Source organism: Gavia stellata, chromosome 16 (assembly GCF_030936135.1).
Source record: "Gavia stellata isolate bGavSte3 chromosome 16, bGavSte3.hap2, whole genome shotgun sequence".
NCBI lineage: Eukaryota > Metazoa > Chordata > Aves > Gaviiformes > Gaviidae > Gavia > Gavia stellata.
This window is the reverse complement of record NC_082609.1, coordinates 18,517,069-18,532,317: the sequence shown is the minus strand read 5'-3', so window position 1 is coordinate 18,532,317 and position 15,249 is coordinate 18,517,069. Positions and strand designations below refer to the sequence as shown.

General features: G+C 40.3%; 1 protein-coding gene across 3 annotated transcripts in view; it reads right to left on the bottom strand.

The window, feature by feature from the left end:
* The window catches only part of KCNIP1 (potassium voltage-gated channel interacting protein 1), a 282,312-nt gene that overhangs the window by 50,099 nt on the left and 216,964 nt on the right, over positions 1-15,249 (bottom strand). The window contains exon 1 of one of the 3 annotated variants that reach the window (XM_009807491.2): positions 10,567-10,675. The exons of the other annotated variants lie outside the window; for them this stretch is intronic. Coding sequence (XP_009805793.2) covers positions 10,567-10,675 — 109 coding nt within the window. Of the gene's footprint in view, positions 1-10,566; positions 10,676-15,249 lie in introns of those variants that run through there. 3 annotated transcript variants of the gene reach the window in all.

The following is a 15,249-nucleotide window of genomic DNA, read 5'->3' as shown; positions in this document are numbered from 1 at the left end:
AAAAATGCATAGACCAGAATTAAGAAGCCATAGGGCAATGCAGTTATTTAAGAGCTATACCAGCAATTAAAGAACATGACTGGCGGGGGAGCAGGGGGCGAGGCAGCGCTAGCCATAGAAAACCGAGTAAGCCAGCATGCCCTGCTTTCAAATTTCTTATATAGCATAAGTATCTCGCTGTAATCAATACAAACGAAGGGTCTGGACCAGCTGTTCCTGCTCTGCCACGCCATGCTTGCGGGGAGGTGACACCGCACCACCTCTTTGCACCACGCAGAAAGAGAAGGGGAGGAAGAGAACAGTATCTCAGCCAGAGTTTCTAAAAGACAATCCTAAACACAGGGCTGTGGGGGATGTCTCCCATCATATTCTCCTGTTTTCCTTCCTAGCTTCCCAGGACTGGTGAGTGCCGTTTTCCCTACCTTCAGGAAACTGGGAGACCAAAGGCAGGACCTTCTATTTCGTCCCAGAAGGGACAAACAGCTAAAGGAGAGGGGGAAGGATTACAGGACCGTATAATTTTTTCATCTTCCACTTCAGTTCTCAGGAAATACTGGAACAACCAGTGATGTATGCTTACAAGCGTGGGTCACTGAATTGTCAAAACTGCAATAGAATAAAACTCTCCTCGTGCAGAGGAGAGAAACAGAGAATGCATTACATCTTCATCTGAGTAATACTTTTCAGCCCTGTCTCACATATCATTCTCCTCTTGAAGCTGGGGGAAAAAAAAATGGTCTACAAAACTGCCATGAGGTAGATGGAAACTGGATAGATAGCTCTTCAGAGGGCAGCTCTCACTGGTTCAGTGTCAAAACAGGAGGGATCAAGCATGACTCCACTGAGGTCTTTCCTGGGTCTAGTTATGGTCAACATATTTATTACCAAGCTGGATGACCAGACAGAACAGGTATCATCACATTGGAAAGGACAGCGGGAGACCTTCCCAAATTTGAGAAAAGGCCCGAAGGTAACCAGATGGAATTCAGCAAAGACAAATGCAAAAGGGCTACAAGTTCGTCAACAGAACAAACCACACAAATAGGGCTGGTCAGGCTGGAGATCTGCGCATTACTGTGGGTCTGAAGCCGAACGTAAATGACTGGTCTCCTGTTGCCGCAATGATGACAAGCACTTCACCAGAAGAACAAACAGGAGTATACTTTGCCAGCCACGTGAAATAATCCCTCTGCTGTGCTCAGCAGCAGTTAGGTCACAGCTTCAAGAAAGACATACATTAACGACAAATACTTCAGGTAAGAGCAAAGAAAGTGATCAGAGGCTAAATCACATAGCAAACAAGGAGAGACCAAAAGAATTAGAGTTATTTAGGCTAGTGAAGAAGAAGCTGAAAGAAGATAACATCCTTTACAAGGCTTGTACAAAGATAAAAGAACTCATCTATTCTCCATGTCCATTGCTGGACTGAAGACAAAATAATACTTGTAATGAGTTTGCCATGCTGACACAGACAGGCACAACCCTGCTTTGAGACAAGAGGACGGACTGGGAGACCTCTTCACCTTCCACAGCTACTTCCCTATAATTTTATGAAGCATTTATGTACTTTTCCCTTGAGAGCTTTTTTTCCCCCAAAAAAACAACAGTTAAAAGCTACAGCTTCAGCTCTGACCAGGTGAGTATAATGCCTCAAACAGACTTTCAGTTTTGTGCAAGTTATGGGGAGCTTGTGGGATACTTGCACCTACTGATGCTAACCTTGAATTTGGAAAGTAAATGCTTTTAAATAACTGAATTAATTGTTATGTCTCACCCAAGGAATTTGTCAGATAACAACCATGAAAGCTTCAAAGTTTCAGCATTATTGAATATCACTGAAGAAAGATGTTTTTACTGAATTGCTGCAAAATGTTAACTGTTTTCTAACCAGTTCTTTGCATAAATTAGTACAGAAGAAAGAAGCTGCTAGTCTCTAATTCAGGGTCAGTGCCACAGTTTATTGTTTTGCTCTCCCCTCCCCTTTAGAAAAGATAGAAAATGCAATACTGTCACTTGGGAATTGGGAAAATACGATTCTGTCTGTAGAAGTGTTACAATTTTTGCCAATAGCTTGAATAATCTTTTTTATAAAGATCATTATCTGCCTACATGGTTTAGGAGACATGATAATCTGCCACTTTGCACTTCTGAGTACTTAACTGTCCCCTCTAGAGTGACAGACGGATAATGTGAGCATTAACAGAGCTAGAAAAGGGGTATTGTATTAATTTTACCTCTTAATAATAAATAATCAAATAAAAACAAGCTCCTGATTGCTTAAGCAGGAAGGCACTAATCAAAGCAGGCAAGGAGACACTAAACGCTTACAGAGAAGTCTCTGGACCAGACTATGTGCTCAAGACAGTAAACGTTCAAGAAAGTCTACATGGGAAAAAGGACCAACTAGCAACTTCAACGTAACCTTTTTTATACACATAGTTTGTGTTAAGTCTTGCTTGAACACAGAAATTCAAGTAAGCAAAAAGAGTAGGTTTTAGTACTAAGCTGGGAGGATGGGATTTGTCCCGGGACAGAGAGACTAAAAGAGCAGAGCTTCAGGTCCAGTCACGGGTTCTGTAAAGCAGTGACATTTTGAACCTTTTGATAAAAAGCAGAGGGACATTAACATGATGAAGTGCAAGAGACAGGGTAGCGTTTCAGATGAACAGAGCCACTCAACACAGCTTTGCTCCTTGAAGGGCTGTACCCTGCTGTCATATGGACACCGGGTTTGGGAGCTCCACAACCCTGATCATACTGCAAGGGTGCCGAGGGACAAAACACTACAGGAGTGCCAAATGAGGCAAAACAGCAGCTGCAGGAGCAATGGAAACAGTGTACGTATCTAGATTAAATCTGAAAGCCAGGGAAGTGTGACATGAAGAGCAGAGGTAAATTGATAAGCCACAACAAAAATAAAAATTGGTATGCTCATGTACAAACACACTAAAGTTTCTCACAGACACAAGGGGACACAGGACAGAGAGCTGTGAAACATGGGAAGCCTTACTACAATGTGAGCATAAATGAATAACAAATTTCTATTTCAGGAGAAAGGTTAGCGGTAGAGCAACTATGCTAAACATCAAAGTATAAACAGTAGAGTAGCACAATGTGCTCTAGTAAACACACAGCCATGAGTAATCACAGCTACTAACTGAATCACTCCATAGATCCAGAGGGTTGAGGCAGAATCTCTGCTGCTAAAACAAACCCCTTCTAGTTAAAAGGTTTGAATTGTCTGTCTGAAAGACTGCCGGACACTAAAAGCTTCAGCATTAAGACAGCAGTGGCATGAACAACTCCAGGTTCCTCGGGGGAGTGGAATGACTGCAATTAATCCACAGTGTCAAAACCTCTCCCACTTCTTAGCAGAGCTGAAGCGGAGAGAATAGCCACAGAACATCAGAAGTGGCTGTCAGAAGCTAATCTAGAGAGACTCCTTAAGCACTAGCAAATGCCACCAGGCCTGGGAAATCAGAAGATGATGTGCAGCAAGCAAAATGCACTTCATCTCCAATTAGGAGCCAATAACTCAGGCTGTATCACAGCTACCAATCTTCAGGAGCTTCTGCAACAGACTGTGTAATGAAGTCTAGGGGCTACCTAACTGCCTGAGAGAGGAAACCCTGAAAGCTGGAAGTGCTGCAACAAATTCAGAGATTTCATTACAGGAAACCTGTAATAATTAGAGTAACTTCAAAAAGCTAAATAGAAATAGATTATAAATGCATATAATGCACTTCCCCAGATTTATATGGACAAACCCCTATGCAAAAAGAGCACAGACAATATAGCAAAAAACAAGAACCCTCAAGTTAGTTTTGCCTGCACAACCCTAGTTCTGTCCCCTCATGGGTATAGATTATGCAATGTTCGTTTACCATATGGACATGAATACTATCCTCATGAAGCAAGACCATGCTTGGAAGTATTAAGACTAAGCAGTAGCAATAGTTTAGGCATTTATCTTCTGACTGCTTCTCCCTTTGTAACGTGGGACTCTGCCTTGCAAGTTACCAATGTGTCTAAATGAGCTGAATATTTGAAAGTCTGGTGCACCTATGCAAACACGGCCATACGAACACAATGTTGCCTGATATATCCATGTCCAACAAAAGAAAAAGCAAGGTTCTCAAATGGATAATCCACTACAGGTTTGTTGTTTGTTTGGGTTTTTTAATATATTTTTACTGCCATATCTCAGAGCCAGGGTCTCACTGTTTCCAGCTGAACAGTAAATAAGTGCATAAACTCACTCAGACCAATATCCCATGAAAAAACTGAGATCTAGTGGAGATGCTGGGATTTAATAACTGTGGTAAGAACCGTAGCCAAAAATATTGATCTACCAAATTGATTCGGCTCCCTACACTCTCACGAACAGGAAAAAACAATAAATTTGCATGAAGTCATGAAGACAGGGGCCTGCTTACATACACCACCACAGCTCATCACAGAATCATTAAGGTTGGAAAAGACCTGTAAGATCATCAAGCCCAACCATCAACCCATGCCCAGTAAATCATGTCCCGCAGTGCCATGTCTACATGTTTTTTGAATACATTTATGCAGAGCTTGGGGGCTAAACCCATTCAAATTCACACTGCTGCAAGACATGGAAGGGAATGGGGCTGAGAGGGAAGGGGGAAAGCTACTGTGCCCTCAGTGCTCTTCATACAGATGGGAAATGATCCAGGATGGCTTTGTCAAAAAATTCCTCATAGCAAAACTACCAACACCTGTAACGTAACTAGCTACATGAATTCGTGTATGAGAGGAAAGAAGTGTACCTCCTCATATGCAGATGACCACATAGATAAGAACAAGAAGGAAGCTTATCAAAGACTAACAACATCAAAATCTCTGTCACAGACCAAACTATGCATGTTTTCTATCAGAGTTAGTACTGAACCATGCACAAAACATCCACCTTTCCTTGCAAAAAGCAGTCCTTAAAGTATGGACGTTCAACTGTAAAGGTAGGGTCAGTACAAGGCTAACTTCACCTAAGGAGGTAAGGGAATATTCTCACTTCAGTGGCATACTGCAACACATTATATTCTATTATACAACTAATTGGGGTTTTCACAAGTGCAATCGAGCAATCCTTAAGGCTAACAATTGTTTTCCTTAATATTTTAAGGAGCCTTGGAAGTTTCATAGGTCCCTGCCTCTCCTATAAAAAAGTTGTATAGGTTCCTGCCAGGAAGACAGATACATGAAATAGAAGTTCCTGAAAATGGCTTCCACTACAAACATTTTATTTTTCACTCCCTTGTATTTAAAGGTAAAATTGTTTAATTTGCATGGTACTTCTCAGCTCATCTGAGTGAGCCTGACTGAAAGTCAAGGTAGGAAAGTGCCATACTAGAACACAATGCAGAAAAAACTTGAGAAACAAAAAAATTGCAAGCAGCATGATCCAGCCAGCAACTGTCATCAGGTACACTATTTAACAAAAAAATGGCAATTAATGTTGATGGGAAAGAACAAAAGAGAAACTGCATCAAGGAAACCAACAGAAACGGGATCCTACAGTGAGAGCAGCTGAGGATTGGAGGATGCAGTGCACAGGCTGAGATGCCTGCTACCCTGTGCTTCAGAGAAGATGCACTGTAATTATAGATTGCATTTTTATAACACCTCCCATTTAAGGCCTTTGAAGATCATAAATAATAGTTATTCTTATTTTCCCTGTGAGGTAAAAATAATTGCATGAATATATCAAATGGAAGAATTAGCACAGCGGGGAGAGGAACCGGACTCTTGTATTTGTGAACTGCTCCAACCTCTGCCAGCACTGTTGCTACTGAGGCACTTCAGAAGTGCCTCCCAGCACAGCCTCCTACACACAGGCTGCCCGCGCTGCTTCACTGGGGCTGAAGTTACCCCGGCTGATGGCAGAGGTTCACACCGGCTCTGCCTCTGGACAGGCCAGGGTGGCAGAAGGAGCACACGTGATTTCTGCCTTGGATGAAGAAAAATCTGTACAAGGGTCAGAATAATTGAAAAGAAATCACTGGGAAGGATGTAAAGACATGTGCTGATTCAGCTATCATACAGCCTCTGCACCACACAGCATTAATGGGCTGAAACCAGTATTTTCAGTCCCTATTACTTCATAGCTGAGAACCTTCACAGGCGATACCCTGGAAAAGAGATTCCAGTCTTTAGTCTGCTCAAACCTCTCCCCTCTTTCCCCCTCTCTAAAGTGAGTTTGAAGTTCCCACCTGAAGCTAGAGGAAAGAACAAGCTCTCACAAAAGCTTTTATATAAGAATACCCCTATTCCACACTGGGATTAATCAATACCTTAAGTGACGAGAACAAGCCAGAATATACATCTCACTGCAGGTTGGCTAGCATCTGTAGCAGCTGGGTAATAAACGTCTTTGTGGAGCTGGGCTCAGGGAGCCAGAGCAGGAACCCTGGTCTGCCCCATGTACAGAACTGATCTCCTCTTCAGAGGCTTTTACCGGTACGTACTATTACTTAAAACCATACGGTACCTCAGGTATGATTTGTCTTAGGCTATTCCCAGCCCCAGCACTTCCAACAGTACCACAGGCAATAATAATCCAACTTGAGGTGACCAGTTACCAGATTATAAATCTTACCTCTTTGTGGTTACTTAGGATCTGAACTCGGGCAGAGTTCCTGCTTCAGGATTCAACTGGTTTTGGTTTTGAACTCAGTAAAGGCACTATGAGGAACAAGCCTCTAGGTCTGAAGTCTGGATTACCTTAAGGGTTACTTGATACAACAGTGAATGTCTAACTCCTCTCTCCATATAACATCATGTACTGGACACACCACATGAAAACACCTGCACTGAGAAAGACTTGAAAGCACTTACTCCAGTGAAGTTACAGAGAACTGGCTTTAAGACCCCATCTCCATTGGCAATCATATTAAAACTATTTCTCTCAGTGGTAACTGAAATCTACCACTTGGCAGTATATTTTTGACATACTGTTGAATTATGTAGACCCATACAGTAACAACCTCTGAAGCACCTGAGATAGTCAATTTGTAAATTTATTTATTAAATCAAGAGAAATATTTGAGCACCTGCTTCTAATCTTCCATCATAAAATAAGTGACTACAACTAAGGAAAGCAGGCTTTCCTGCATTAAAACGCTAAATCCCTGACAATATACTTTATGGTATATTTTACTCTACCTATTTTCAGGGTTTTGTACCCTGCCATAGGTATTACTGAATCAATACTGAACTGGTCCAAAAGCACAATTTGTATTTGCTCTGGATCCCTCTAATCTGAAGAAATGTGATTTATGAATGCTTCAAAGGTACCTGGAGGATGGATGGATGTTCTGCAAAGAAGTTAAAGCCAAACTCATAAAACAAGTGTACAGCCAGAATTTAATCTCACTTTACAGAGAAGGTTTTTTTTTGGTCTTCAACCATAAGTCAGTACAAAGTTTCACCAGATGTTTCCCCAAATGACATGTAATACGTAATTGTTTGTGGATGCATTGTTGCACTAGCAGAAAACCAATCTTCAACTCTTAGCCCACCCTTTTGGCTGTGGTTGTGTGTAGCTCTTAAGGGCTGGGAACTAACCTAAGGAGACTGCAGCAGCTCTCTGTCAAAGCGCATAAGGGCAGCAAGGACACAGCCAACAAACACGAAACCCCAGGAGATAAAACAGCGAGAGAAGCATAAAGCAACAAGTCATCAACATTTCTATATCTATTAGGGTCACAAAAAATTGCCCCATGCTTTGCAGAACTCTTAACTTAAGTAAATTTTACCTCCTAACTGCATCTAAACACTACCCTCCCCCCAGTTTTAAGCAAATGGGAACATTTTAATGAAGAATTTGGAAAAACACAAACAGCTCAGCTGGCAAAGGTCTGATCTTACTGGAGCTCTTCTGTTTGGCTGAGTTTTAGGGGGTCATTTCACATAGACTTGCTTCCCCTCCATTTCAGGTGGAACAAAACAAATCAGAAAAAAGATTCTTTCCTATTGGTTTAATATTTTGTTAAAAAATGCTCAACAGGTTGTGCACAGAGATTAAAACTACCACTAATGTCTCTGGTTTTGGTCATTTCCACTCAAACACCTGAATGAACTAATAGCAAGAAGGAGACCTCACCTCTAGAATGTAACTGACAGAGAAGGTGGAACTGAGCACACACGCATTCAGCTGCAACAAATTCTAAAATGTCACATTTTCCAAATTACTGTCTACGCTATTTCCCTCTCCATAATTATTGCTTCTTACATTAGACTAATGAAGAATCAGCACTCAGGTTTTTCTTCTTTTTTTTCTTTAAACAGGACAAAAGAACACTAAGTAAGCCTGTCCCATCCACAGGAGACAGTAATTCTAGGTCTAAAAAGGAATAAGAACATAGCCAATTTCAGTGTCTTATTTTAGTGTTATTACACACAGCCATGCGAAAGCACATGGAATTTCTAGATATTTATAAATAAAAGCAGTGATCAGTTCCAGTGAATATAAAGATGTTAGAAATACTTATGTTGCAATATCAGCACCCACTGTACCTTTCACATCGCTGCCACCTAGCACATCAAAAAGAACAGTTTAATGCCACCTTTAAAGATTTCCAAGTGATTGAAATCTGCATTGCACTAAATTAATGACCACCTGCATTACATTAATGTTACCATTTACACATATAAGTAATTCTTAGCACAGGTACAGAGTCAGAAGGGAAAACCACAAGCTCATATAATTTAATGACTACCGAATAAATAACTCTTGGTTTCCAAGTGAACTATTTTGCAACCAGAAAAAAAGAATTCCAAGAAAAACTATCCAAAGCTAAAAAGGTTTATACTATCACACTGCTATACACTCTCAGGTAATCCATCAGCAACCGGGAATTATGCGTATCAGTAATCCTGACAGTGTTCCCTTACAAAGAGTTTAAAAAAAAATCCTATACCCTTCTACACTTGTATGGATTGAGTGATTATTGACTGATGATCGCAAGAAAAATGCAGCCAGAGCTGTTCAGTGAATACAAGTTGGGACTATTTGCTCATTTCATTTTTGAACAGAAAACTTCCTCACCTGTCACATATTTGACTTTGCTGGGGAAACACTGGGGAGACACTTCTGGGGAAAGCAATTGCTTTGAAAAGAGCAAGCACTGGAATTACAATAATTAGGTCTGGAAAGAAGGTATATAAACCTTCTTGCAGTTAAACATGTAACAATGCAATTGCCTCAGCATTGGACTTGACAGCGTATTTTTAAGGTGAGCACTTCTATTGCCATTATTTGAAATTAGTTGTTATTGTCAGAGATCTTAATTTATTTGTAATTATATAATTGAACTCCAGTGACATTCTAGGAGTAAACTGAAAGCTCCCACGATACTCGTTTTGTAACAAGGAATATCAACATTCATGTAATGACAAATACATGCCAATTTACATCTTCTCTTAGTCTAAATAAAATAACTCTATTTAGGCCATTTTTCATATTTGTTCCTAATCCTGCAGGAGGATTTCTAGGATTATGTGAGAGCACTGATTTTAGAGTAGCAAGCTTAAGATGCCTTTTGCTTTTCTTGCTTTTAACATTATCCAGTAAAACATATTTAATATATAAATTTCCTCTACTTTTATTCAATCTTTCATTAGCCTTAGCTAACCCATATTTTAAAGATAATACCCAAATAAAGTAACGTAGGTGTTTATGCTAATATATTTTATCATTGCTATTTCCTTTGCTAGATAAACTTGGCACAGTTAGTGATTGAAGCAAGAATAGACTCAGTGACTTGGGGGACCCTTTGTTTTAAAAAAAATACCTTATTTGCTTCATCAGTAAGTTATTTTCTTTCAAAATTCAGTGATACATACACCCCTTTATGCATAGATAATACGATCCCCAAAGCTCACTTAATTGTTAAAACACATATGCTTTACTCAGCCAGGAAAACCTTAAGGAAAAAAAAAAGTTCATTACATCGGTAAGATGAAGAGAGACCAAATCTTCCAGTTCAATACGTGAAAACAGAAATATTGCTCCCTAGGTTATTTTGCTTCTGGTTACTTTGCTGAAGTGTCTGGAATAGCAAATAGAGAGAAGTTTTGTTTTATTCACATTCATTCCATCATGTCTTTTATCTGCAAATGTCACAACAGAATTGTTCTAGGCAGCCACATGAAATCATGCACCTAATTATCAGTTTTGCTTCCATTATCCCAAGGGAGACTTTCCTTTTTCTAGGTTGGTACTAATTAATTTTCAAGAGAGAAAAAGAATTGACAATAAGAAAGATTAAAAAAATTGGATAAAATAATACACAAGGCAAAAAAAAAAAAAAATCAGAGCTTCAGATTCTCTCTGGCTATGGAAATACACCGAAAGCAAACAAAAGCATAATTCCCTCTTTGCAGCCTGTATGATTCTTAATAAAGATGAAGACAATATTGAGAATCAGTGCACTGACAGACAACGCTTTGCTTCCCACAGCCTATCTGCTACCTACAGTGGCTTTACTGAAACAGATTTAAACAAAAGTAAACAGGAGCCAGAAAACTTGGAAGTTCTCTTACCATCTGACAAGTCAATTAGCCCGAGGTAGTGCAAAAGTTTCAGAGAGGAGCACACCACCACCACAATCCCTAGAGTCTGGAGTCCCTCCGACTCGCCTTTAGTCCACATCCTTTAAGGCACCACACAGATACCTACTGGTGTGCCTGCACACAACTGGCAGACACCTAAAACTGAGAAACCCTCTGTTTGAAGCTTTTCTTCCTGCTGCTCAGCTAAGTGTACAGCGCATTTCCCTCTCCCCCCCCATTCTCACACTCCCTCTGTTTCTCAGCCTCTCCCCCTATTTCTAGTTCTCCTCTCCCTCCTCTCTCTCGCTTGTTTTTTTTCCTTTTTTTTTTTTAAACATGCAAGCAATTTCTGCATTTAACCGATTTAACCGTCATCTATGGTTTTATTTTCTTTCACTTCAGGGTAATTCTCTCAAGAGTTTATTTTGCCCCTGAACAACTTAGCATTGTGCTGCTAACCTCAGCAACATATCTCACAATTTTTTTTTTTTTTTTTTTAAATATCTGTGATGCCAGTCAATTCTTGCATTTGGGATTCTCCAAGTAATTCTACCAATACAGATGCTTTTTGTCAATGCCTTTTCTGTACTGCATAAGAGAATATGGCACACTGTAGGGGAGGAAAGGAAAGGTCTTTCCCTTTCTTAATTCCTCCCCCCCCCCCCAACATGCTGGGATATACATAAACGCACTTCTCACACACGTGCGTACACCCATATAGAGCCCATGACCTACACAGCAATTTTGTCTGTAAGCAACAGCTCCAAACTCTGTTCCCCTGGGTGAGCTGCTGGACAGCAAAGAGTGCATTTTGCTGGTGTTTAACATTTCCCCAGACATCAGCGTGGACCAGTGCTGGCCTGGAACAAGCAGCCTTTGCAGGCAGCTAAGGAAGACAGATGCACTTTACACTTGTTCATCTTTGCAATATTTCACCAGGCTGCTGGCATGGGGCAGCGCTGCGGGTTGCTCTCAAGTTAAGTCAATTATGTATTTCTCCATTATCACCACAGATGAGTAAACACTTGGCAGGTTGAGTATTTTATCAGGATGGCAGGTGCAAGATCACAGCACCAGCAAAAGGGAGATTTTTCAAGCATGCTATTAGCGGAAGATGCTGGTATGCCCCATGTGGGATGTTCAAGAGAACAGAGATAGCCAATGCCTTTTATATTTTACAGGACGCAGAGGCTGTCATCTTCCCCACACTCCCACCCCGCTCCAGGCAAGCAGTAGCTCCCTTTCCCTGCAGTTCCAAATGAGCGGGACAGGCTGGCTTTCACCCTGCCACACTGCTCCCATAACCTCTTCTGATGCTGTCTCTGCCTTAAACTACTGCTGAACAATAACATCAGCTGCAGAACCTCAAAGGCATTTTGTGTATCACATTAACTAAGTAATGCACTTGAATTGCTTAGAGATATTCATATTAAAGCCAGGTTGGAGGTGCACAGTATACATACTTGAGTGATCAAGTCAACAAGTAATGAACACTTTAATTGAATTTGAGCTTTGTTTGTAGATGCAGGTGGCCAAGGAAGAGATCACACTTGCAAATGTGTTATTCATGAGGGTTCTGTCATTGGCATCTACCTATCCAGAGCTTAATGGTGTGATATCAAAGCCACTTCTACTGATGAATACTTTAGACCAAAGGATTTTTTTGTACTCTGTAGCATCTGCCACATTAGGTTTTCATTGCCCTGGCTGTATGACTGGCTATGATGGCACATTATGGTTCATATTTCCCAGATTCACACATTCAGCTTGAAAACTAGCAAGGAACTGAAATCACTGCACTGTCAAATCTCTCCCAGACAAGGAGAGGAGAATTTGAAGGAAAAACATGTGATAAACAGACATCAAAATATTTAAATAATTTTTTGGTTTATCATATCCTGTTTGCATTAAAAACCCAAACACTACCACCACAAAAAAAACCAAACCAAAAAAAGCCAAACCCAACCCAAACAAAAAAACCACCCCACAACATTAAATTTGGCCAGGCATATTGACCAAAAAAATAACCAGGTTCCTTCCTGTTTATAGAAGAGATGTTTGACAGATTTACTGGCTGCCTGGTAGACTTTGCACTGTTTTCTCAGCCTCCCAAATTAACGGATGTTAAAGAGCGCACAGAATGAAAGAGCCCACCTTACTTACCCACTCATTCCCAGGTACACTGTTTACTTGCAGATACAACTAACCACACAGTTTCTTCCCAGCAATGCATGAACCTCCTGACTCTACTAATTACTGCAAAAAAAGCAAAACTAAAAAATGATAACATGATGAGCAATGAAATTCAAAAAGCCTGGCTTCCTACAGACATGCCTTGCAATTCTACAGTTCTCCCACCATGATGTCCCACCTCTGCATCTTCTAAAGCCCTGCAGCAGCACCTTAGCAAGAAGCATGGGGAAGGGCATGCAAAACTGGTAGTTCCATTGTTTCTGTTACTGCAATTTATGCCAAGTCAACCATTTTTGATTCTTTAGGTGTTCCTGATATAAGCAACTGCAAAAGAACATTTGGTTTCGGTCCCTAGAATCCTTGTTGCGTGAAGACCTCATGCACGCCAGTAGCTCAGAATCCATTAGTGTATCTAATGCTGTCAAAGCCAAATAATGATTTTTGTGAGGTTGACTCAGGTTTTTAAGCAGGCTTGGAGGGCATGTTGAAGGAGAATTTTTCCATTCAGGACCCCTGGACTGGTTTGGGATCATCTTGAAGCCAGCAGTTCTTCCTGGGTGCTGCTGCTTCTCCCTTATTTCCTAAAACAGTCATTTGGCTCATTCTTCACTTGCTCATTACTGTCCCGAGAACCACGATTCCTTATGTTAGGGATGTGTTAGTTGTGCTAACTTTAAGGAAATTGCTGCTAGTTGCCTGATGGACAGAGCACCAGGTCCCTCCATCCATCCAGCTTGGAAGCCACATACTGACCTACCGTTATAGCATACAAGTAATTAAAACAAACTAGCTTTCTGCTGCTATTTAAACATTCAAATCATCAGGAGTGATGGACTAAAGAGTTGGCTACAGATGCCTTGTGGCAGGCAAATCCTACGGACCCAAATACTCACCAGTTTTCTCCACTGTAAGAGCTAATTTAGGTAAAAGATAGCATCCTTCCTCAAAAGCTTACCTCCCAGGCTGCCCCATGAGTTACAGCAACACTCATTCTTTACTGTAGTATTGTGCCAATGAGAGAAATTGGTTCTGTGATTTAAACCAAAGAAAGGCTACCCAGTTTAGTTCTCCAATAGAAATCTGCACAGAAATAGAGGATCATAAGCTCTTAACAAGAGGCAGAAATAGTAAATCAGGAGTTTATTAGGTATTTTGAGTCACTCCTGGAGCAATGAGGAAAAACCCAAGGCAATGCCAAATAAATGCTGGTATTCAAAATTTTTTATTCCTACAGAATAAATATTCTACAGCCTAAAAAAACATTCTGCAGATCTGCAGCAGCTTTTGGATCGATGCTTCCCAAACGTTCGTAAATCTGCTGCAAAATACATACTGTTATCGTCAGATAGCTCAAGGGACTAAATGATTTTAACTAGAATCACACGTAAAATAAATAGCGCCAACTAGAGTGCCTGGTTTTCTACTGTAGCCACTGAACAACAGATTTTGTAGAACAGCAACTGGAGGAACGTTTTTCTAGTTATATACAGATGAGGTTAAGCTCACCAGTGAAGCAGGAAGCTTTATTTTTGCCAAATCCTAAAAAAGAGGAATATAAAAAAGCCAAATGTTTAAAATAACAGATGTTTTGACAATAGAGATAGATGTTCTTCCTAATGCCTACCATACATCTCTCTCACAGGCGGCAAAAGGGGTGGAATGCCTCAATTAACTGTGAAAAAGGTTTATACCGGCTATGCACAATGTGTGCCCTCTGGGAACATAAGTAGGAACTTCATAATTCCTACAATAAGTAGGAACTTACAATCAAAATAACATGTAAAGAAAAGGATTTTCTGGTAATAATTTCTATGATGAATCACATCAATGATTTACATAATCTATAATCAGCTCTTAAAATTGGTTGGGGGGGAAAACACATCATGTGAAGGTGCAAAAACCACAGCAAAATAGAGGATAATAATCCCCACAGCAGAAGCGTCTCCAAGTGACCAAGCTATTTGGAACACATTTATGCTTTCAAAGAGGAGGATTTGTCTGCTTGCTTTGTTTTAAAACAAATGCGGCATGACATGTTCTCATTAGCCACACCTTTAAGAAAACTCCAGTGGTATTCTATGATTAGCCTGGTATAAACCCCTGAATATTAAATTTTTGTCATTTTGATTGAATAGTCCTTTGCTCTTGTGTTATGATAAAGAATAAACAGAAATATCTGATTGATTCTTCTTGTACAGTTCATTATTTCAAATATCTCTAGAACACCTCTGTTTATGGATCTTTGATACTTAGCAGTCCTGAACAGTCTTCTCACATGGCTATTATCCATAAATCTATTTTCATTGCAGATCTCCGAAGCCCTTCCACTTCTGTTGTATTTTAGAAATGCTACGACGAGATCATTCACAGTATTGCAGGTGGCTACAGCATCAAAAGTATGAAATTACTATTCCTTACATATTTATCCAATATGATTTATTTTGTGTGTGCATAAGTTAGCGGGTTTTATTGCCCTTTTGA